General features: G+C 39.2%; 1 protein-coding gene across 1 annotated transcript in view; it reads right to left on the minus strand.

The window, feature by feature from the left end:
• Positions 1–25,286, minus strand: part of SLC35D1 (solute carrier family 35 (UDP-GlcA/UDP-GalNAc transporter), member D1) — a 39,285-nt gene that overhangs the window by 12,387 nt on the left and 1,612 nt on the right. Inside the window, exons 3-10 of the mRNA XM_015566004.1 lie at positions 24,927–24,994; positions 23,588–23,659; positions 22,434–22,502; positions 20,272–20,374; positions 15,785–15,877; positions 5,291–5,358; positions 4,141–4,219; positions 1,121–1,203 (exon numbers count right to left, since the gene is read on the minus strand). Coding sequence (XP_015421490.1) covers positions 1,121–1,203; positions 4,141–4,219; positions 5,291–5,358; positions 15,785–15,877; positions 20,272–20,374; positions 22,434–22,502; positions 23,588–23,659; positions 24,927–24,994 — 635 coding nt within the window. The remainder of the gene's footprint in view (positions 1–1,120; positions 1,204–4,140; positions 4,220–5,290; positions 5,359–15,784; positions 15,878–20,271; positions 20,375–22,433; positions 22,503–23,587; positions 23,660–24,926; positions 24,995–25,286) is intronic.

Below are 25,286 nucleotides of genomic sequence, written 5' to 3' on the forward strand. Positions count from 1 at the left end.
GAAAGGTTGGCAACCACTGCTCTAAAGGAACAGGAAGGCCCCCAATGTGGATGAAGTGGAGTGACGGAGAAGAAGAGAAGCAGGAGCTGACACTGGAGAGGTAAAGAGGAGGTAGGTCCTGTAGGGCCTTGTCAGCACTTTGGGACATGAAGAGCCTGGGGCGGGGGTAAAATAAGGAGTGACATGTTTGACTTACTTGTTACAAGGAATACACTATCTATTCTGTGAAGAAATGCAGGGTGGGATTGAGGGATGGGGTGGACAAGAAAGGAGTCAAACCAGGGACAAATATAGTTACTAGGCAGTAATTTAGACCAGGATATTGGTGGCTTAGATGATGAACAATGCAGATAGTGAGTAGTAGTCCTTTTCTGAATATATTCTGAAGGTAGAGCCAACAGAATTTGCTAACACAGTAGATACTGGGTATAAGATGGAAGAGTCAAATATGACTCCAAGGTTTTAAAACTGAAAGCCTAGAAGGATGGAGTCTCCATCAGCTGAGATGCAAAGGCTTTGGGCGGAAGAGACTTTGGAAAAACCAAGAGGAGGTCAGTACTGGACATGTCAGCTGGAGATGTCAAGTAGGCTGTTAAATACAGAGCATGAGTTCAGGACAGAGGCTGGCCCAAATACAAATGTAAGAATTTTTAAGCATATAAATAGATTAAAAACCATGAGATTCAAAATTCTTGAGCTGAAAAAAGATCTTTCATACAAGTCATGCTCATCATTGATGAAGATAAATAAAGTCTAAAGAAATGCAGTGATATGGCCAAAGTCAGACACATACAATGCATTTCTAACGGAGCTGGTATTCTTTAGCCCTGCATTTTCTTGAGAATAGTGTACTGCCATCTGGCATACTAAGTAAAGGTCTGTTCTTCGAAGAGCTAAGTAAAAGGAATTCAACTTCCAGAAAGATTCCCCAACTATTATGCATAAAGTATGGAATCACTTTCTCTCCCTCTCTTAAAAAGCACTACCTAAAGATGTTAAATATATAATACATTGGAAGCACTCCATATAGGTCTAATAAATGAACAAATTTGACATTAAATAGCCCAATCTTATTGTGACACTATTTGTCAAAATGCTTATATTTAAATACTTTACTTACCTGATATTTAAGCCAATGAAGTTTGTCCACGTGAAAATATAATCTCCACCAAAGACCATTCCAATATAAGTTATTAATATATTCTAAAAAAAAAAAAGCAATGCACTGTTACATAGGTTTAACTGAGCTTTTTAAATATTCATATAAACTCCTCCATGCTATGACCCAAATACCTATTCTTAAAATACAAAAAAAAACAAATAAACGGGTAATAACAAAATTCCACCAAGCCTAAAATGAGTGTAGTAAGAGCAAGAACACTAACAAGGAAACAAGGACATTATCCTCTGCCCAATTTTTTTCTCTACAGACACTAAATGCTTTCACCAATACTAAAAAATACTAACAAGGTTATCAAACTTTCTCTGCTCTGTGGTATGGGCTGACATTACAAATCTAAATAGAGAAAGACTGCTGTTTCTAAGGGTAGAAAACACTAGTGCATACTCAGCAATCAGAAAAGAATGCTCTTCCTCTCATTGAGATAACTGTTGACTTGTGAGGGGACAGTGAAGAAGAAAAGCCTGGTGACATCAAGAATCTTTCCCTCTTTTTTGAAAAGGATAAAGGGGATGGTGGGAGTTTACCAACATGAAGAAAGTTTTTAGAGGAGCCTTCTTACTATTTTCAAAACACACCTGGGAAATCATCTCAAAGCAGCAATACCTAAAATCACGTCTCCTGCTCACTTAAACTCCCAGGCATAAACATCTTCTGCTTATCTGTAGTCCCCTTTAATTAAACTCGGACCACAAAGGTGAAATAAAATTTTCCAAATTTATTCAGTTCTTCCCTAACCTCCATTCTTTCATATTCCTAAGTCACTTACCTCCTTCTCCGCCTTTACAACTGCCATAAACGGTAAATGTCACAAACATTTTTAGTAGCTGGGTTCTCCTAGATTAGGCCTCTGAAGCACAAAGTACTATACTTTAAAAAAAACTTCAAAATTATTTTTATAATGGAGTGCCCTTTGAGCATTCAAAATTATGTCTACCTCTTCTAAGTCTAAGGATAGAGAGAGTAAGTTACCTTAAATCAGATCTTTTTAATTATTTCAGGGGGGTGTGAAATGCCACGTAACAGTAGGCAACTGGGGAAAATGTGTAACAGGAACTCTCTTCGAATACAGAGATCCAGAGATCCAGGGAGAAGGTAGGTTAATTTGTATAATTGCTCAAGGAACTTTAGAAAGGGAAAAGACAGAGAACCCAATCCTTATTGCGCAAAACCAATCAGCAGAAGGTAGAAAAAACTGTAAGTACACACTAGGGCAGCCTAACAAAGGTTTGCTATCAGGAAAAGACCCCAATGCCCACAAAGCAGAACTAACCAGGAAGCACAGATGAGTCTAGTAGTTCAAAACTAATTCTCAAGTTTTAGTAATACCTGAGAATCATCTGGAAACTGTTAAAGACGGTAATTTCCAGGCTCTCCTTCAGAGATTCTGACTAAGTATATCCGAGGTGGGCCTTGGAATTTCCATGTTTAACTAGCTATCCTAAGTAATTTTCCCACCACACTTAAAAGAAACAAGGAATGCTGACCCAAGGGTTTATGGGGTTGGGATCCTTAAGCACAGAGGACAGCTTAACGCCCCTTGGGGAACAATGACTGAGCTAAAGGGTATGAACTGAGAGGCCAATGAAAGAAGCTCCACTGTCACTCATGAGAGTGAAATAGCAAGTGCTTCAGGGGACTCTCATTTGCCAGAAGGTTCAAGACATCCTTCAACAGCGATACCACGTGGCAGACAGAAGCAACAGCGATTATACACGACTAGTACACAGACAATCCAAGTCTCTCCCTCCCTCTGGAGTTTAGAAGTAAAACTGATCCCCTTGGACTAAGTTCATAGGGTTCTATGCAGAGAAGGACATAGCAAAAGTAAAGTCCTGGACTTCATGTTCATGAAAGCATGATTATATCTGTGCCCCTTGCTGATAATGATAAAGAAAGTGCACTAAGAAATTCTAAGCAAATAGGTTTAGTTATTAAAATTAAATATAGGCTCTCCTGTACCATCCTTCTTCTTGGCCAAAAACATGTTTACCAGCGGCCCTGCTCTTGCTGCTCTTATTCTGAAAATGCAAGCCATCCACTTTGCTCTTAAAGCATTTACTTTACAAAATGGAAACAGAGCTGAGAGCTCATTTGGGCTGGGGGAGGGGTGGGAGGTCTAAAGCCATGTCAGCCGGCCAGACCTTTGAAAGAAGATTAACTGTCTAGATTTCAATGGAATTCAAAGAACTGATTATTATAGTTCAATCTACAATTCAATTCACACCGAACACTCCAATTCCATGAAGTTTTGACCCAAATCTAATTTCTAAAATAAGGTCATGTTCTAAAACACCACTCCACTGGGGGTGCAAAGGGTAAATGAGAACAGTAAAAACTTTTCTCTGCAACCACTTCCCTCACTTTTTGACAAAAGGGGCATCATAAAGGAAGTCCCAAAGGCAACTAACGTCAGCTCAATATTTAAGTCAATTTGGCTCTCCTGGCTGAAGACAAATGAGCCTGACTCAAATAAAATGGTCAGGAGGAAATGACATCACTGGAAAAGTCAGACGCAGCTTTTAAAAGTGGGCCATTAGGTTTGGCTGACACATAGGAAACCTCCCTTGATTAGTTCTGGCAGGCACCCTTTCCCCACAAACAGCCAGCACTCGGGGGCGGGGCAGAGAACAGAGCAGCTCTCATCAGGGGTTAAAGACAGGCCTCTCCCTACTGAGCCCGTCAGCTGCCCCATCAGAAACAGGCCCAATTCTTCTTCCTCTTCTCTAAGATAACAGGCTCTCCTTTTCTCATGCTGCCTGAAAGTAGAGATGATGTCCTCCCTCAGTTCTTAAAGACTGTTTCAGAGACCATCATCACAATTTGTCAGACTATAAAAAAAAAAAAAATGTGAAGAAATAAGGAAAAAATATGGCTGAAGGCCATATTCCATTTATCCGAGAGGAATAATTTTCAAATAAAGCAGGTCCCCAAAAGATAACAGTATTTTTTCAACTCACCTTAATACAGCCAACTATTGTAGTTGTAAGAGCAGAATTATACTGAGTGCAGAGTACTGTGGCGTACATCAAGATAAATCTGGAATAAAGAAGGAAGAGGTATCTTATGAGTAAGATCCAGGTGCTGACTTTACAACAAACATGTCAAATTCGCAGCCCGCAGGCCACATGCGGCCCACAACGAATATTTTTGTGGCCTAGCCAATATAATGGTAAGTAAGAAATGTTTTAATAAAAATTTCATAACTTAATTTTTACAATATGCTGTTATACATAATTATTAATAATGAACTACAATGTTCGCTAATGACTGATTACTATAATCATATTGCGTTCATTTCCCTTAATGCCTTACACGTAAGCGCACCATTTCTCTCCACTAATACTAGCAGTGACTATTTTAGCAGCTGACTGCCACGTCATTAGTCTTGGACTGACTTGTTTGGTGTGCACAACAGGAAATATTTTGCTTTCGGAGAACAAGTAAAATAGGTTTATTTGTATTGCACTTATTAATTTGTGCAGTTATTCAGTGGTAAGTTAATGTTCAAGAAAAAATATTAATTTTTATTAAAATGTTCTATTATTTTATGTTAACGATTACTCATTTATTTCAGCCCTTTGTATTCAGCATGTCTCTATCAAAATAAACCTACGCTTCTATGAAAATTGAAGCTTTTGTTTTTTTTGCAGCCCACATAAACTTAAACCTTGCTTATTTGGCCTTTGATTTTGACATGCTTGCTTTACAATGATCACTAATTGTGCAAATTCAGGCAACCTACCTGAGTTCTGAGCCTGCTTTCTCATGGTTAAAGGGACAACAACATCTCCCACATGGTTAATTTAGAAAAAATATAAAGGAACTATATGGCGAAAAATAATGTTGAGAAATAATGGTGCTTATTACCCACTATGTAATTGGGTAAATATTAGTTGTTCTCCAGTCTCCTAAGCATGACTTTGGGATCAGTTTAGCTGCCCTGAGGGCACATTCCCAAGGGCTGTGAAACCACCTGAATGCGGAAGCTTAATTATAGGAGGCGGATATACTCAAGGGACAGAACAGGATACTGAGGAATGAGGCAAAGGGACCCTCCAACACATTTCTCTAGGAAAACTACTTGATAACAAGACAGCAAAGGCTTACCCCATCACACAAGAGAGGGTGAACTGCAGAAGAAAGAGGGTGTCAGCCCAGCCTTCAAAATCCATTGCCTGTAATATATGGCAAAGCATTCAGTTTTAGAACAAAATTAGCTGTCCCACTTGTTAATCTAAATCCTGTACTTGCTCCCACCACACACTTCCTTGCATCCCTCCAAGGATAGATGATGTTTAAGAATTTCATATAGATGGAGTTGAACCAATAAGCAGTTTCAAAGGGTTTTCTTTTCCAAACGCAATGCGAGGGAGATTTTGTACTTCTCCCTATTGGTACAAAGAAACTGGCATTTGCTTGAAGACACAAGCCACATGGGGCAAATCGCAGTAGTTCTCCCAGATGGCTAGTAAGAAAGGCTTTCTCATTGAAACATGCTTCCTCCTTGTAACATGTGAAGCTCAAGTACAGCCTTAGCTACACAAATTCAGCTGAGGTCTGTTCACAGAGAACTACTATTTAAAGATAGTTATAGTACAAGCGAGGTTTTTGTTGTTTTGTTTTTACGCCAAAAGCAATGAAACAGAGAGACATGAATGGGCGCATTGATCATCTCATCTCTTATCCAAGAGGGAGGGTTTCTCTCTCAAGTACATAATTTCTCTTGCAATATGAATTTGATAATCAAATTTGAGAAACATTTCATCTTTTACCTCTCTGCCAACCTGCCCAGCTTCTACTCTTGCCACTGACATAAATCTCACAGCTCCAGCAATTCGGGCTCCTTGTGGTTTATAAAACGTCACCATGCAGTTTCACACTCACAGGCCTTTGCCTGGAATGCCCTTTCCCTCAACACTCACCTGGCTTCTGCCCACACACCACACTAAAGGTCAAGCGCCTCCTTGGTGGGACTTTCCCTAGTCAAGAACGCCTTCCGTTGTGCCTCAGCAGATGTACTCCGCCATAGGGCTCCTCTCTCTCTGACCTGTGTGTTTCTACACCAACCCTACAGGCTGTGAGCTGCCTGGAGAGAGGACCCACATCACATCATATTCCTAACACAGCACTTGACAGACGGTAGACATTCAGTTTGTTTCTCGTTCTTCCTTTGTTGGGGCATAACGTACCAGAAATAAAATTAACCAATTATAAGTGTATAATTCACTGAGTCTTGACAAATATAGTCATGTAATCACCATGACAATCATGATAAAGAAATTTCAGCTCAAAATCATAAAACTCCCCGAAGAAAATATGAGAAAAAAAGGTCCATGACACTGGTCTTGATAACAATTTTTTGGATATGACACCGAAAGCACAAACAAAAACAAAAAATAAAAAATACATCAAACTAAACAGCTGCTGCACAGTAAAGGAAACCATCCACAAAATGAGAAGGCAACCTACTTAGTGGGGAAAAATAGTTGCAAGTCACGTATCTGTTAAGAGTTTAATATCCAAAATCTGTAAGGAACTCATACAACTTGACAGCAAAATAACTAACTAACTAACTAACTAACTAACTAACTAAATAAATAACCCAATTAGAAAATGGACAGAGGAACCAAATAGACATTTTTTCCAAGGAGGACAGATAAAAAGGTGCTAAACACTAATCATCAGGGAAATGCAAATCAAAAATACAATTAGATATCACCTCACACCTGTTAGGATGGCCATTCCTATGCTGTTGGTAGGAATGTAAATTGTTACAGCCTCAATGGAAAACGGTATGGAGGTTCCTCAATAAATTAAAACTAGAACTACCATATGACCCAGCAATTCCACTTCTGGGTATTTATATAAGGAAATGAAATCAGGATCTCAAAGAGAAAATATGGAAAAACCTAAGTGTCCATCTATGGGTGAATGGATAAATCAGATGTTACAAACACACACACACACACACACACACACACACACTCGACAATGAAATATTATTTAACCATGAGAAATAAAGGAAATCCTGCCATTTGCAATAACAAGACTGGAACCTGAGGGCATTATGCAAAGTGAGATAAGTTAGACAGAGAAAGACAAATACTGTATGATCTCATTTATATGTGGAATCTAAAAAGCCAAACTCAGAGAAACAGAGAGAATTACCAGGGACTGGGGGGTAGGGAGATGTTGGTCATAGGGCACAAACTTCTAGTTATAAGTTCTGAGGATCTAATGTACAGCATGGTATTACAATTAACAACACTGTATCATGTACTTGAAAATTAATTAAATAAGGGGTGTTCTAATTCTAACTCTGCCATTAACTTTCTGCACGGCCACCATAAAATTGCTGTAACCTCTTTAAGTCTCTACCTATATTACAAATATAGAAAGCAGTCTGCTCCATCTGCTCTTATGAGAATGAAATCAGAGAATGAAATGCAGACATTTCAAATGCATACAAGTTTACATACAGAAGATATTATTGACTTAACTTCCACCACTATTATCTCTCAGTAGTAGATTTGCAAGTGAATTTTTCTTCTCCCTAAGACAGAAGTCACAGTAAACATGTACATTATTAATGAGGGAGGAAAAAAAAACATTTAAAACAAAACTTCTGCCTCTAGAGAAGACGGAAGAAATGGCCCGCTTGTCCATTCTGTGTGACACAGAACTAGATGGGCTCCCTGCCACAAGGCCTGCAATCTTCAACACTGGCTGAGAGGTGGCTGTGATTACCGACTGGATATAAAAGATGCTTTCTTAGGCTTCGCTTCTGTTTTGGATAAACTCTCCGGTTCTAGGTGCTGGTGGTGTAACCTAATACCACAGGCCAATACTCACCACAGGCATGAAAAGAATGTAGTGTAACCAATGGGCAAATGATTTGTATAAAGGACTCCCTAAAACTAGGCATCTGTTTGAATGGGGCTTTTATTTAAATAAAAATATTTAGAAAACACATGTAATGAAAAACAACAACACCTTTTTGAGTTGCTTCGATTAAGGAAATTAAGAGAGAAAGGGAGTATCTAATATGATTAGGCACTAAATACTACATAATCAATAATACAATAAATAAAACCAAGTCCAGGGGAACAATCAGATTTGTCTGATATACCAGCTCTAATAGACTGATTCTGGCTGTCTGGACCACTGTCTGGTAAACAGTTGGAGGCTGTCTAGACTTAGCAAAAAGCGCTGTGACTACGCGGCAATATCTGCAAGGAGTATAGGATAACAGCACCAATCCACCACCCCTCACCTAGTGAAAAGCATGAAATAATCTCAACGTGCACTTCAGTCTAAGATGCAATCATCCTCACTCCCAGAAAAATTTGCTAAGAAAAGGGTCGCCAAATTACTTGAGATGTGAAATTCCAAATCATGGCGGGGACATTTTCTTAAGTGTTTTGATACCTCCCTACTTAGTATAAAGTCCAAAAATAATTCACCATTTAGTCTTTGGACTTCATGGTAAAGAAAAAAGGTTGACGTATGATACGATTCTATTTTGAAAATTCTTTTCCTCCAAAAAACGTGTAGAAAAAACTTGAAACCTTATCCTAGAAAGTAAATTGCTAGGAACCTTACTAAGACAGAAGGTAATGTCCGCGGTGCAAATGACCGCATGGCTCCTTCCCGACCTTGGGAAAGTCGTCCTGGGTACCTACATGGTTCTCTGCACTACTCTGACCATTTGCCACAACTTCTCCTGCTCTCCCTCACGCTCGTAGCTCAGACAAGGAATTGGAATCCAGTTATCTTTCACTCCCTCTGCTCACCAGGCTCCGCCACCTATGGAAAACCTATGTACCCTGGCAGAAGTAACTACAGACTCCAGCTCACCAACGAGTCACTTTTATTGGAAAAAGAAAGATCCTCAAAGGTGAGAATGGCTGAAAACATTAGTTTATCAATCAAACAATAATCCGACAAAGAGAAAAATGTGGTCATTCGTAACTAAACTATAACGGATCCAACCCTCTTGTTTTATGTCTGGGGATACCAAGGTCCACAATGAAGAAGGGACCTCTCGCCATGTGGAAAGAATAGTTCAGGGTTGAGACTCAGTCTTTGTGGTCTACAGAGTGACCCAGAAACGATGAACAACTCTGGAGAGGGAAACCCAACCTAAAAACCCTTCTTATTTAGTCAGCTACGCTTATGAAGAGACCCCGCCAGGAGATGATTTGTGCAGCAATTTTTCCTGCAAAACCCATCTGAGCCATGTAACGTAACCGGTGATATAATGCAGACATTATACAATGTACCCGCACCTACAGTGCTGGCCTTGTGAGATCTACAGCAAGGGGTCTGTTCTCCACCCCGACTGAGAACACCTCGCAGGCTGTGCTGTCAGCAGGCCAGGTTCCCATCCCTGGGACTCCGTGAATCACGGGCTTTGTGTAGCAGACATTCCCTTTGGAGGCAGCACCCGACCAGTTTAAACACAGTCTGTCCCAGCTGACACTTTGGAAATCATTAGTCAAGTGATGCTTGCTCCGCCTTTAGCTAGTGAACCAGATATCCTGTACGGGCAATAAACTGGCTTTTGCATGATACACAGTTTTGGGTGTGTGTGTGTGTGTGTGTGTGTGTGTGTGTTTTAAGGAGAATCCTTCGAAGTTAGAAAACATACGTTTTTAAAAACTAAATGTTGAAATAGTATTTGGTTCCTTGGTTTCTGGTAAACCCTGCACTTTGAGAACCATGAATAAATTTGTTTTAAAAATTACACACACATTTGGTTTGATTTCTCAGAAGGCTTTGCCAGTGACCTGTATTATGTCCTCATGGGGATGGATGAGTTGTTCAGTTGAATCTTCCCTTTCAGTTCTTATGGTAATTTAGTTTTTTTCTCTTCCTTGTCCTTCAATTCTCGCTTAAAGGCTGTGGCAGCCCCATAACTGCTCTGCAGAACTCCTGCCTCCCTGTGATTCCTGTCCTAACAGAGGGATTTTTCCCTCCCCGCCTACTCAGATTAGCAGTGGGATTTGAAGAAAAATAATTGCATCTGATTCTGCTTCAATTTATATCCTAGGTCCAGAGTCTGCAACTCTGAAAAATGAGAAAAGCTAATTTGTCCCACCTCACCCAGTTATTTTAAAACTTAAGATTCATCACTGGAGAGTCATTATTTCTTTTTTTTTAACTTTATCATTTTCTTATCATTACTTTTATAAAATATAACTTAAAGTACATGCACATGGTTCTACAATCAAAGATGAATAATCAAGTCTCCCTCCCATTCCTGTTTCCTTTGTAGGGATTCAGAATGAGTCACCCAAAGAAGTGCCTCTGAAATATGCGGTTTATTTTATACTGAAGGCACTGACACCCTGCAGGCTCAAGAGAAATTTTTGCTCCCTCCCTCCTCCCCCAACTACTCAGAACAGAGGTTCCCAACCTGTGGGTCGCGACCCCTTTGGGGGTCGAACGACCCTTTCACAGGGGTCGCCTAAGACCATTGGAAAACACATATATAATTACATATTGTTTTTGTGATTAATCACTATGCTTTAATTATGTTCAATTTTTAACAATGAAAATACATCCTGCATATCAGATATTTACATTACGATTCATAACAGTAGCAAAATTAGTTATGAAGTAGCAATGAAAATAATTTTATGGTTGGGGGTGACAACATGAGGAACTGTATTAAAGGGTCTTGGCATTAGGAAGGTTGAGAACCACTGCCATAGAAGAACTTAAATTAAGGGCCTTTCCCATAAGAAGAGATTATCAGAGATAACCTTTCCGACCTATCTATCTATATGGCAGGGCAAGCTAATTACTAGACATCTCTTCTTCTTATCGTCCTGCAATAACCTTCCCCTGGAGCCCCAGAGCACCTTTCCTCCTCCTTGGGTCAGAATGTCATATATACACCATATTAACTTCCTGTCCTGAACCTCGACTGTGGGGTCCCATATGTACACATGTAATTTAATCTGGTTATTTTCTTGTTAATCTGTCTCATGCAGATTTAGTTGTTAGACCAGCTAAAGAAGCTTCCAGGACAGAGGAACGTTTCATGTCCCCCCCACCCCTACCCCACCCTGTGTTCTATGTCTGTCTCTCTCTCTCTCTCTCTCTCTCTCACACACATACACTCTCTCTCTCTCTCACACACACACACACACACACACACACACACACACACACAAGTGGTTGCTTTATTAGTTTCATGTATATTCGTCTAGTTGGTTTGTTTTTTTTACTTAAATAGTGAATAAAATGTATGCGTATATATGTTCTTACTGTTCCCTTTTTATTTTACTTAAAAGGTAGCATATCCCACACACTGTTTTATACTGTGCATTTCATTTAACAATTTATCTTGGAGATCTTTTCATTTAATTACATAACAGACCTGGGTCAGGAAAGCCAGGGGCCCGGCAGATAAGAGTTTATCAGCACTGGTCACCAGGAGTCAGGGAGCGGCTGGGCTCCTGCCAGCTGTCAGTACAGCATCCCTGTCTCCACACTGGAATGCCTTCCACTTCTCAGAAACTCCGTCTCAGCCCTGGAAAGGGCCCGACCAAGAGAAGCAGCCAACTGGGTTGATCCAACCTACTCAGTGTACACATGACAAAGCAGGACAGGAGAGCAGGGGTCTTGTCCAAAGTCAGACCGTGGTCAGGGAAAGAATTAGAGCTTGCTGGTCGTCTGCCTTCTGGCCCCAAATTCTCTCCCTTGTACCACTTATTTTTAGGGACCTGGTACTATCTGCAGAGTAAACTTCAAATTCCTGTATTGAACACTGGCCCCAACTGGGAAGGAAGCAGGGTATGGTGTGGTGGGAGGAGTGAGAGCACTAGTCACAGAGTCAGGAAGTCTGGGTTCCAGTCCTGAGCCCTCTTTGGGCTCCAGTTTCCTCATCAGTGAGGAAGAGGCCTGAACCATGCTCTCTAAGGTCTCTTCTCAAGTCTCCGGAGTCTTGGATTTCCTCCTTCTAAGCATCCCGAAGAGTCTAGTTCTTGTAGTTGAGCCTGTGCTCATGCCAGTAGTCACACCTGGGATGTACCCTTTGTTTTTCTTCCTCCACATCTTTCAAGGCCCACCTTGACTTTGCCTGATATTTTCTTGTTCAGAAAATGTCCCTTGTGAACAAGCGAGGCACTCCCACCTCAGCTCTTAGAACCTGTTCTTCCTTTGACCTAGATTATCCTTCCGAAGAGCCGCAACCATGGGGCTCTCAGTCCTATTGAGTGTCTGCTCAAAGGAACCTGACAAAGAGGCTTTTCCTAACCATCTGATGCAAATGGGACTTCTCTGGTCACTCTCTTCATTCTATGTCTCTTCGTAGCTCTTATTGTGCAATTATGTGTAGTCCATCTCATGCCACTGGAATTCAAGCTCCTTTAAAGCAGCAGCAACATACCTTTTTTTTTTTTTACTTAGAACAGCATCAAACACGTAAGCATTCAATAAATATTCAGTGAATGAAAGAAATATGATTATTTGTAAACAATTAAGTAACAACAAGGCCCAGCTTCAGAGACTCTACTTCTAATATTACCCTGGAGTGTTTTTCACGTTCAGTAGCTTGTTCTGGAGGAAAGCCCTGGTCAGGGAGGGAGCAAAGATGTAGTCAAGCAAATAGCAAGGGATCTACCAATATGTGGAGTCAGACAGGCAGGCTCTAAGCTCTGACACTGTGCAACCTTAAGCATGTCCTTAACCTTTGCAAATCAGATAATTTGTATACCTCACAGGCATACAATGAGGATCAGAGAAAATAACTTATGCGGGAGTATCTTATCAGGTACAAGGCATCACACCCTATAAGGTATTGCTAAAGGCCAGGAGGAGGCCCAGATTGTTAACTGGGGAACAGCTTTATTTAAAGATACACTGTCACATGAAAAAGCACCCATTCTTTAAAAAATGCATGCACATATATGAATGTCTGTCCACTTAGAGGTATACCAGTACATATTTCGGAGAAAAAGCACGGTTCCAAAAGACACACCCTGAAAATGAACCTGACTTACTGGTACTGGAAAACTCTTACCTGAAATCCTGCCACATCTCCCACTCTGACATGGGAACTCGTTGCCAGACTTCAATCAGCCCCCTGACTACTCTGAGACTGAATTTTCCAGTGGAAGAAATAAGCTGCAATTCCTGTAGACTACTATGAACCTCTTGGATACATTAGGCTGCCTATGGCTTCCACCCATTATTCCTGTGCTGGTTAATAAAAGAAAACCACTCAGACACCTCTCTAAGTTATATCTCAACAACCACCCCTAGAACAGGTGAGCATTACTTGTTGCATTTGGTAGATAAGAAAACTAAGTCCTATCTCCTTTAGTTAAATGCTCTTGTGTGTTTCACAGTATTAGGCTCAGGCGATAAGAAAAAAAGATGAGTTCTGTAGTATTCTTGCTTTTGAGGACCATACAGTCACTGTGTGGAGCAGACCTATCACCATCAGAGCAATAAACTATGACAGGTTTTGTGGAAGAAATGTTTTGGGTGCATTGTGGGGTGTAAAATGGAAGAGGATTAAAAAGCTAATCCTGATATTCAGCCTACATACATTTCTTCCTAACCTGTACTTATAGCACCACTCCAGCTCACAATTCCTTTCAAGGTGCACGAATTCATGCACTGGGGCCCCTAGTACTTCAATAATAAGAGTGAGAATGAACAAACATGTGAGATCAAAATATTGGTGGGGTTTGATTACAAAGCAATGAGTTCAGCTCCTATAATTAGTTTATCATCCCAATTTCAAAGTATTTAGATGAACCATTATTCTTCCAAAATAAACCTTTCTTGACCTTTGCCTGGCATTTTCATTGGGGAAAAACAAACACTACTCAAATTTCACTCCTCTGCTTGAAAAAAAAAAAAAATGAGAAAATCTAAATCTCATTCTCATGCAGGTGGCAAAGTAATTTTTCCACAATGAGTAAACATTCTTACTTATATTGAAGCAATTCATATTAAATGTGTGTTACTAAAATAGGCATGAATTATGCATATAACTTCTAGTTAAACTATAATCACTCTGGAATGAAGATGTTTCTCCTTTGGTTCAATTTTTTCAAGTAGCTACTAGTCAGAATTTCAAGTTCATGAAAATTCCACCTTTGCCAAGTGTGTAGAATAACCTAGCCAACCACATGACTCCGTCCAACTTTCTCATGTACAGGTTGGCCTCAAGGTTTGCAATCATCTGTGTTGCCAAGGAGGGCCTGGTTATTCTGCATCACATTCTTGCCCCACAGCTAAAGAGCGAGGGCTGCTCCTGCCAGAGTCTGCTAGAGAAAGGCAGCACCCTGCGGAAAGACCAGGGCCTCTGGAGTCAAGCTTGGGTTTGAATCCTGACTCTGCTCCTCCCCACAGCCAGTGTGACACTGGGCTAGTTACTCAGTCTCTTTGCACTTCATCTCCACATGGGCAAAAGAGCTGTTATGGGGGCCACATCGTATCACATACATAAAGTGACTGGCACCTAACAGGGGCTCAATAAATGTTAGTTTCTCTTCCCACTTTTTTCGCAGCCACAAAATATTTATTCAATGCTCTTGATCAATTAAAGCAATAGCTCTGTTTTCTACTTTGGTGTCATTTGTGGGCCTGCTAGCAGCCCGGTTACACAGTTCATTAAACCTTTACACATGTTCAAGATGATCTGTGCCAGTTTTTGTTTTTAAGAAAGTTCTTGATGGGAAAAAAAAAAAAAAAACCCACACACAACAACTTTGAAAACAGTCAGTCTTCTCCTACCTTTAATTTAAGAGCAATTTTTAATAATCTAACTATTTTTCCACTACTTTGTGGAAATTGTCACTGCTACTGGAGTACATAACCAACACACTTATTCTGAAAAACTACCTGCCAGAGGAATCATTAGAAGGAATCTTGGTACAGAAACCCCTGGCAGAATTCTAGATGTCAGTTTACGTAGTTTGCAAAATTTTTGTGAATTCTAACAAAATGGTATCAACTTTTTTGGCTATGGATATGGGCTTGTTTTAGAGAAAAATTCTTGTCTGGATTTATTTTGTTCCTCTATTCTGGATTTATTTAGCTAAACATTTGCTGGAAATGAGTAAACTATTATATTATTTGCTATTTATATGGTTAAGTCACCACACAGTGTTAAATATCTCCTGGGGGGGAAAAACAGCTTGGGATTTAAGAGAGGATGACAAATTTTACACCAGAACAGAAGCGTCTAGAGAGATCTAGAATTTCAAGTCTGAAGAATTCTACTATTTCAAGATTTTTGTTTTCTGTTTTTCAAGGATCGCTTGCTACTATTATCTTGTAGGTTAGTAGAAATGTAAAACTTCCCTTCCTCCATCCTTCTGGCCCATAAGAAAAGGACACTGCTTGGCATGCACTATTTTTATGTTGACAGCCAGAGCTATTTTGAGCCATTTTAGTACTATCCAATACTTATGCCAAGAAACAGGGTTAGCATGACATTAGCAAGCTAAACAGTACATTCTGATTTTGGTCCCTTAGTAAGTGCGTTACTTAACAACTCCACAGTTTATCTTTTGTTCATAAACAACAATACAATTAAAAAACACAAGGCATTAAATCAGTGTTAGAAAATCCTACCTTTTGTGCATCTCCTGTAAGATACGCAATGGCCAGGGTGGGCAGAATCATGAACAGTGCATTGTAATAGAGCAGACCATATTTTCCCAGCTCCTAGGATAGTAAATAATTAGGTGTTTCATTTGGTTCTAGCAGATAAGATATACAAACCCTACATAAAGTCCCACTCCCACTATACCCACACACCTCCCCCACAATATGCACAGCAACTCAGGCCAAGTCAGAAGTTTTCAAACATCAAGAAGTAGCCTAAAGCTTTCAAAAACAAAACAAAAAAAAACAACAACACAACTTATGTTCTAAAATAAAGAAATAAAAATGACATCAACTGTTGCCTCAAAACAGCCAATAGGGAAGAGGCTATATTGAACACATACACACATCTCTACAAAAATCCATCTCTGAAGCCCTTTCCCTTCCGGAATTGAATCAAAAGTTATCAAGCTGGTCTTGGGCTTTTCAGAACCATAATAGAGTGCCATTCAGAGATGGCTGGACAGAGCCAGACACACAGACTCACACCTAACCAACACAGGCAGGTATAACTTCCCAGGGAAGTATTTCTGAAAATGTGTACGTGAAGTATATTAAAAATTTAGCTTACTCTATCTATAATTCCCAGAACAGAGTATGTCTAGTTGTATCCTCGGATACCGGGGAGCAATGAAGGACCCCGTACATCTTCAAACACAGGCAGCCTATGAGAACTCTGGGTCTACCTCTGACTCACACACTTCTGGGACATTCATCGGGAAGCAGTGTCACCTGAAAAAGTGGGCCAGAGTTTCGGGGGTGAGGGGGTGAAGAAGTAGTGAGGAGAAGGACATGATATTTGGCTAATTTCTGTAGCTGAAAGATCCCTGAATTGTGTAAAAAGTCAAACCACCTTCTCAAAAGAAGCTTTGAAAAACTGGAGACAAATATCCAACTACAGAAAACTAGTTGATTAAACTATGATACAACCATACAATGAAACATTATACAGCTACTAAAAATGTTTAATACTGAAAGGTGTTCATGAAACAGTAGTAGATGAAAAATATAGGTTAGAAAACAGTATATATCATCGCTCCTTAAAAATTTTACACATAGTTAGGTGTGTACATGCACACGCGCGCGCGCACACACACACACACACTCTAAAGGATAGCCACTAAAACAGTGCTTCTCACTAGAGGGTAGAATTAAGGAATATGTATGTTTTCTTCCTTTTGCTTATCTATGTTTTCTACTACTTTTATTATAAATATGTACTATTGCCCTGGCCAGGTAGCTCAGTTGGTTGGAGCATCATCCCTATATGTCCAGGTTGCGGGTTCGATCCTCTGTCGGGGCACATACAAGAAACAACTCATCAATGTTCTTAAATAAGTAGAACAACAAGATTAATGTTTCTCTTTCTCTCTCCCTTCCTTTCTCCTCCCTTTCTAAAAGCAATAAAACATTTAAAAAAGAATATTTCTATAAATAGTATTTTTTGTGATTTCTTTAAAGTTAAAAATATTTTAAATTCAATAGCTGCATACATGTCTGAAATGCAGCCCTAAATTTTTATGCCACACGACTCATGCTCAAAGGACCATGATTATAAGCAGTCTTTTTTATTAAAAGCTTCTCAGTGTGGCCATACTGCCTCTTGGATAAACCAAAAAACTGATTGTTTATGGCCACCACAAGCATCAGGGAAAAGAGCACCTCATTTCTAGGGCAGCAAGAAAAAAGCCATAGGACAAAACAATTTGAAACAGCAGGCACCCAGTCAGCCAGAGACTAAAGTGTTACCCATCTCTTAAAGAGGATGCCTACACACCACACAAAACACACCCATCCAGACAACTGACAATTGCCCAAAACTAAATGCCAAACTGTTTTGTTTTTCTTTTTACATTTTAACTGTTTTGAATATCTTTTTCTCTGCCTTCTTAAAGGGAGCATACAGACTAAAATTTCATTTAGAGCATTATCAACATTATTAAAGTCAGGGCATTGTGTTTTTTAATTGACCTCAGAGAGGGGAACTGAGGAAGGGGAGAGAGAAATATCAAGGTGAGAAAGAAACATCGATGGGTTGCCTCCAGCATGTCCCTAACAGGGATCGAGACTGCAATCTGGATGTGTGCCCTGACTGGGAATCAAACCCGAAACCTTTCAGTGTACGGGACAACGCTCCAACCAACTGAGCCACGCCAGCCAGGGCTGTATTTTGTTCTTATATGATGTTGCCCTTAAGGGTGTTTAATAGCCCCTAAATCATTTCTGAGTACATCCGTCTGACTTTTTTGCTGTTGTTAATCCTCACCTGAGGATAATTTTTCCATTCATGTTGAAAGAGAGTGGAGTGGGGGGGGGGAAGAGATAGAAACATCGATGTGAGAGACGCATCATTTGCTGCCCCCCGCACGTGCCCCAGTCAGGACTGGGGATTGAGACTGCAAGCGAGGTATGTGCCCTTGGCCGGGATCGTACCTGGGACCCTTCAGTCTGCAGGCCGATGCTCTACCCCCTGACCCAAACCAGCCAGGGCTTCCATCTGATTTTTATAGTTTTCCTGCTTGTCTTTCTTATTGTTAGCTGACCTTTCATACTGCTGGTAAGCCTCTCTGCCTCTAAATAGAATTCCATCTTGTAGTTTGTTGCTTCTAATCCATTAACTATGAAAAACAGATCAATATGCTTAAAAGGTCTCATAAAATAAGTCACAAGTCATTTCTGAGTAAGGAACTAAAGGGCTCTCCTGGGAATAAAATACTCAGAAACCCTCTTTATTTTTTTCCAGGTTCTAGGATATACTCTAGACCAGGGGTGGGGACTGTCTGGCCCACAGGCTGTTTAAGGCCCGGGAAATCATTTGGTCTGGCCCTGCCAAAGCACTAGGCGTGAGTTCATTAAATGTTTGACCAAATACAGCAGGCTAATTTTTAAGTTGATAATTTTGTGTGGCCCACAAATGATGTTATAAATATCCAAATGGCCTTCGCAGAAAAAAGGTTCCCCATCCCAACTCTAGACTGTGCTGTACAATATGGTAGCCACTAGCCACATGCAGCTATTTCAATTTAATTAAAATTACATTAAACTACTAATTCAGTTTTTCAGTTTTACCAGTCACATACCAAGTGTTCAACAGCTACATGTGGCTAGTGCCTACCATTACTGGACAGCTGAAATACAGAAGATTTCCACTATCACAGAAAAACTTTACTAGACAGTACTGTCTGAAAGAACTGAGGCTGCAGGACAAATGAAATGTTATTATTCATACCTATTTTCCAAAGCAGCAAATGGGCTGAAGGAAAAAAACAAAAAACAAAAACAGAATAAAACTAAATCTCTAACTGGTCCCTTTTCTTTAACTATTTCAGAAAGACGAAAGTTTTAACAGTTGCTTCCATTAAAATGCAATGATCACCCGAAGTTGTCAAGGCAAGTACATGGAGAACAAGACATAAAAGGTATGTTTAAAGAAATTTCTTGGAAACATCTACACTGTCCCCAGTTCTTCAAGGATATTAAAAACCAACATTCTCTGAAAATGAGAACAAGTGGGATGGCCATGGGTTTTAGGGTTCTTTCTGGAGAAGGTAAAGCCTCTCACCAAGATGATACGAACTCAATACTAATACCACTGCAGAGAAAGGGATTGGTATGTATGATCTGAACTCCAAAAAAGGACGTGAAAGTCATTTCAGAAGCACTGTAAAAACTAAGCGGATAAGGCTATCTGACTGAAGAGAAACCACGGGTAGGAAAATCAGATAAAGCCATAGTCAGTTACAATGAGATAAAATACACCAGCTACTCAGGAAGAGCCATGGTGACATCTATGATAAATATCTCATGTGGGTCCCCATACAGGATACACATTATGACAGAAAAAAACAACTCCTTCAATAGCAACCCTATGATATGTAAAGCTCAGTTCCACACAGCGTCTTCGTAGAATAATGTAACCTTACACCATAATGGAGTAAACTAATGTGGCTCAAATACTCAGCTTCCTGATGATCCGACTTCATCTAAAAAATAAAATTTAGTGTGTCTATATAGACAAACTAATAACAAATATATTAAAAGCCTTTGTGTGCATGTTGCAAACTGAGAGAAAAGAGATGGGTAAATAAAGTTCATGTGCATGAGATCTGAGCCAGGGAACTCGGTGTTGCCCCAGAGAGAGAAAGATACCAATTATCCCGAAAGTTTCCCATGATCTGTAATGCGCAAAGTCCATTCTTTTTCTGCAGCCCCTACCAACACTCACTTCTCTTCAAATCTGCTCAAGGGCTTTCAGATATTTCTTTCCTGTTCAGGTTCTCTAGAATACAGCCATGATCATTTATGACACATTTCTCTACCCTCAGAGACCCCCTATTTCTTTCCCACTCCTCCTAAATATTTTTCTTTACTCCCCACTTCTTCCCTGATGAACTGACATTATCATCCCCAAGATCAGTAAACATCTCTTAAAGAAACTTTAGATTGCTACCTACCTTTGAATCTAATTTTTGTTTTACGTATGCGCCATTTGCTGCTGTCAGGACATCGTTTATCAGAATAAAAACATATCCTTCCAGGTCAAATGCCAAGTCAGAGCTGCAAAACATAAGCAGCACTTTAACAACTTACATTTAAGGAACACGCCCTTAATTTTAAGTAGGTTTGAATAGAGTATTTGCAACAATGTATTTTTATCTAGGTAAATAAACATTAGGCATTTTATCAACTACTAGTATTTCTTGATTTCTAGTTACAAATTGCAATTTTATAGTAAGTAGAGTCTTCAGAAATGAGAAACACTAACACTTAAAATCATTAGCAACAAACAATCATGTCAGTTAAATAACACACCGTTCTGAATTCCAAGCCAGACAACAAGCAACCAAATTCACGGTTACAGCTGAAGCAGGCAGAAGGCATCAGAGCTGAATTTCACAGGTAAGGAGACCAAACGGATGAGTTAACATGTCTTTTTCCAAAAGTTCACGCAAAAGGTAGGACTACCTTGCACAGGTGGTTGGACCCTGAGGTGGAATTTCTGAAGTGTGGATCATGGTTAGCTCTGAAATCAAGCTACAACAGTGTCCAAAAGCACACAGTAGGAATTCAAATACTGCAGTAATTGCTTCATGCACCTATGTGGTATAACTAGTGGCATTAGGAAAATGGTTTTCTAGTATTTAGTAGAGATAAAAAATTATTAAATTCAACAAATAAATGAAAATCTAAGAAAAGTATGCCTTCATATTTTAGGACCCTAGCTACACAGTGGTCCCACATTCCATGATTTTGCAAAGATACTACATATTTATATGTGAACTACTACTACTGCTACACGGAACAAGACTTCCGAGGAGCTCTACACCACTGCAATTTGAGACAGAACTAGCCTAATGCACACCTCCTCTTTCAAGCAGCCTGGACAACCCCCTAACTTCAGACTCCCTTCCTCCCAATCTCTTCCCCAAGTAAAATGTCCTAATTAGACAAGGCTGGTCCAGATAGCAATCCTTCTCAGAAGCTTTGCAGGCCAGATATTAGCCCTGAGAAATCCCTATCATTTGGCTCAATTTTGTATCCAAGGAAATGCTTCAAAAAGAAAGGTAGGATGCTCATACAGAATTTTTCTCCAAGGAGGCAATAATATCTAGGGAGAAAAGCAGTTAGCTACATAATGAAATTCTAGTAACCAATTATTCTACCCCCCCCGCCTTTTTTACAATGAAATTTCACTTGGAGATGTAGGGTGGAATAAAATTTGACTTAATATTCCTACCCCATCCCTGTCTATATCACAGGGATATGATGAAGGTAAATGAGCCAATCCAAGAGGTACATTATAACTCCCAAATGAAAAATGCATGTCAGGCAGAATCTGTGACATTAGCAAACCCATACATGCATGCCCTGGGCTGAGTAAAATGTTGTAGAAGGCTTCTAGCCATCATTTTAATTTTCTGAGTCTTTGGATATACATTTTCTCCATCCATCTGAAAACTAAAACCTAAGAACAATGGCAAAAGCTTTAATAGTTTAGTAGAATAAGTTATGCCATTTGTGATACATCCTAAGTGAGGCCAAATAAAGCAATTCTATTATTCACTACTTGACAAGGCAAATAATTCATTATCACTTGCCTTTTCTGAGACACTGTTTTCTTCAGCAGCACACAAAGTAAAAAAAATGCCACATGGCTTATAAAAGCACATAGGCTCTAGAGTCAGGCACAGATTCAAATTCCAGCGCGTTCTGCTGCTTACTAGCTGTAGGACTTTGAGCAAGTTATTGAATTTACGTTTTAGTTTCCTCAACTATAAAATAGAAAAATTATATCCATACCTTTCAGAGTTGGAATACAGAACTATTATGTCTAAAACGTCAAACGTATTGTGCGGCACGTGGTATGTGCTCCATCAGTAGAAGACTGTATAATAAATCCTAAATTATGTGAATTTAACTTTTAAGAATCTGATTTTACCAGCCTTGATCGTAACAAACTCAAAAAGATTTAACTTTTGAAGGGTCTTTGGATGCTTTTCAAAGATATGATTCTTATTTAGCCTATAAAAAATTATCTTTATTGGTAATTGATCATTATTAATAACTACTGATAATTTCTAATGAGCTCATAGGCTTATATAGGCCCACATCTTACCTGGCAGCTACAAAGGCTCCAATAATCATTGCAAATACAGTCATCTTAATACTCCAAGAAAAAGTCTTCCTACAAAAAAAAAATTTATGTATACTGTGGCTTTATTCACAAAGATTCGTAACACAGGCACACACACACACACAAAAGATATATTTGAAAAAAGCTACAAACAGTCAAATTTTTTATGTTTCCAAGGAATTGGATATTTAATAGAACCCCTTTGAGCCCTAACCGGTTTGGCTCAGTGGATAGAGCGTCGGCCTGCAGACTCAAGGGTCCCAGGTTCGATTCCGGTCAAGGGCATGTACCTTGGTTGCAGGCACATCCCCAATAGGGAGTGTGCAGGAGGCAGCTGATCGATGTTTCTCTCTCATCGATGTTTCTAACTCTCTATCCCTCTCCCTTCCTCTCTGTAAAAAATCAATAAAATATATTTTTTTTTAAAAAGGAAAAAAAATAAAAGCCCTTTGATAAAGCAAAAACTTATTTTGTTATATAAATAAATATACTCATTTTTTCCTTACTCTTATCATTTGTTATTATTGAGCTTGTATTTCAGCAAATTGGAATCTCTTTAAGTAGAAAAAGGTCACACACATTTGTAGTGAAAGTAGCCGAGACAAGGAACACTATTTAAAATCTACTCTACCCTGGCCAGGTGGCTATTGGTTGGAACATAGTCTCGTACTTCAAAAGGTTGTTGGTTCAATTCCCGGTCAGGCTACATATCTGGGTTGCAGGTTTAATCCCCAGTTGGGTGCAAACAACTGATCAATGTTTCTCTCTCTTCCCCTTCCTCTCTCTCTAAAAATCAATAAAAACATATCCTTGAGTGGGGATTTAAATAAAGCACAAAACTATACTGATGTTTCTGACTCCTCTACACCCAGTGGCAGCAGCAAGTATAGGAATTCATCAAAGTATGTCTCATGTTTAGACAGGTTTCTAACTCCTATTCATAATCTTCCCAACTACTGTTCCCATAAACTATCAATTCCCAGAGCAAAGGGATTAAGTTGCTTCAACTTTCCAAAAGATAAAGTAGAAGCAAGACAAATAATTTTAATATTTTTATTAAACAATTATTATGCTGGGTACCTTTTCAAAGTGACTAAAGTTTGTTAAAGACTAGATGTATTAGAAATTTAGCTCACTTGAGTAACACTCCTTCAGCAAACATTGTAAACAGGATGGAGAACCTTCTCAGAACTGTAAACATTGGCAAGCTGAAAAAAAATATATAATTAGATAAAATAAAGTTTAAGAATTTATTTCTTTTTTCTCCTTTCTTTACTGACCGCCCTCCCCACTCCAACCTCCAAGTAACATCTGCCATAATTTTACTCCATTAGACATTCCTTAATTGTCCTTTTGTGGAAGTAATTTTGTCTTCCTCTAAATTCCCAGAGTATTTTGCTTGCACTGATCTAACCTATAGCCTCTTGTAATACAGTTATTTATGAATATATCTCATCTCACTGCAAAATGCCTTCTATTTAGCTGGCAATCAAAGACAGGGTGTGACTGAATGGATGGATGGCAAGGATGAAAAAGAGCAAACTCTATTCAGCAGCCTTTCCAGCAGGCCTGCATTTCTTTCCACGTGGGTAGTGAGATGGAAAAGGATGCCCGCCTATGATAAATTTGACTTCCATAAAACACTCTCCAGAGTGTCCTTCTGTCAAAATTGGTCCTTCTGTCAAATTTCTTGGGTCTAAAGAAGAAATGAAAAACACTTTGTCTCTGATCTTCAGAGATCTCCCCATTCTGGTTTACACTCATCCAGTAAGTGTGCCAGGGTTCAGCTCACGTGGAAGTGGTGAAGCCATGCATTTCTGTTAAATGGTTTCTTGTGTGTGTAATTTTAACATCACATACACTCAATACATACTATACTCCTTAAGTATGGAAGCCAAGAATGGGAAAGTTAACGGATAAGACAGTATTGTCAAAGAGTAAAGAGCTCTCACTTCTTTCTAAAAGTGAGTATGCCACCTCTACAGGTATATAGCCATGAGTAAAATATCAATCATGTTTAAATCAGGGTTCCATCTAGTGTTATTTTAACATGTTAAAAGAAACAACACTACAGAAGTTTTCGTATCCACCCTCTGATTTTGCTTGTAGAATTTGTCAAAAATATAATATCCATAAATTGCATTAAATAATTGAAACCCCAAAAGCAAAGCATATATCCTTCACTACTATACAGCTGGAAAAATAATGAAAATCTTCTATCACAGCATTTTATGACACTTTAAGACTTCTATCATCAAACTGAGGTATCAAAACCCCAAACAAAAACCCTCTTTCTCTTTAAACTTGAAGAGCTTAAACTGAAACCTTTAGTGTAATCTTTATTATGTAGAAGCACAAGCTTTCTGGTCCTTTCATTTATTTCAGCAACAATAACAATGTGTTAAATATTTGACATTCAAATACAATTTTAAGAACACATTATATAACCTCACTAGTAAAATAAAGTATCCATACTTCAGTTTCTTTGTGCTGAACAGTCCCGTGATTTGGTTCCCAAAATATAGTAGAGGTAGTGGAAACGTCTAGAAAATTTAAAAGGGATAACAAAACTCAATAATAAAGCTAGCTAACACAGGGCCTTTCAAACAGAAACAGTTTTGTTTACATGATTAAATTCTTTCCCTTTAAAAACACAAAATTAGTCCTCATACACAATTTTTGCCCCCACATAGTGCTCAAACAACATTATTCCTGGATAAACAGCACTACTATGGCAGAAAGAGCGAGAAAGGCATGGGGGAGGAGAGGGGACAAATATGAGTACGATCAAACATGTGGGATAAATACATCGTTTACTTTAAAATATGATCATGT

The sequence above is a fragment of the Myotis davidii genome, unplaced genomic scaffold, assembly GCF_000327345.1.
Source record: "Myotis davidii unplaced genomic scaffold, ASM32734v1 scaffold122, whole genome shotgun sequence".
In the NCBI taxonomy this organism is placed as follows: Eukaryota; Metazoa; Chordata; class Mammalia; order Chiroptera; family Vespertilionidae; genus Myotis; species Myotis davidii.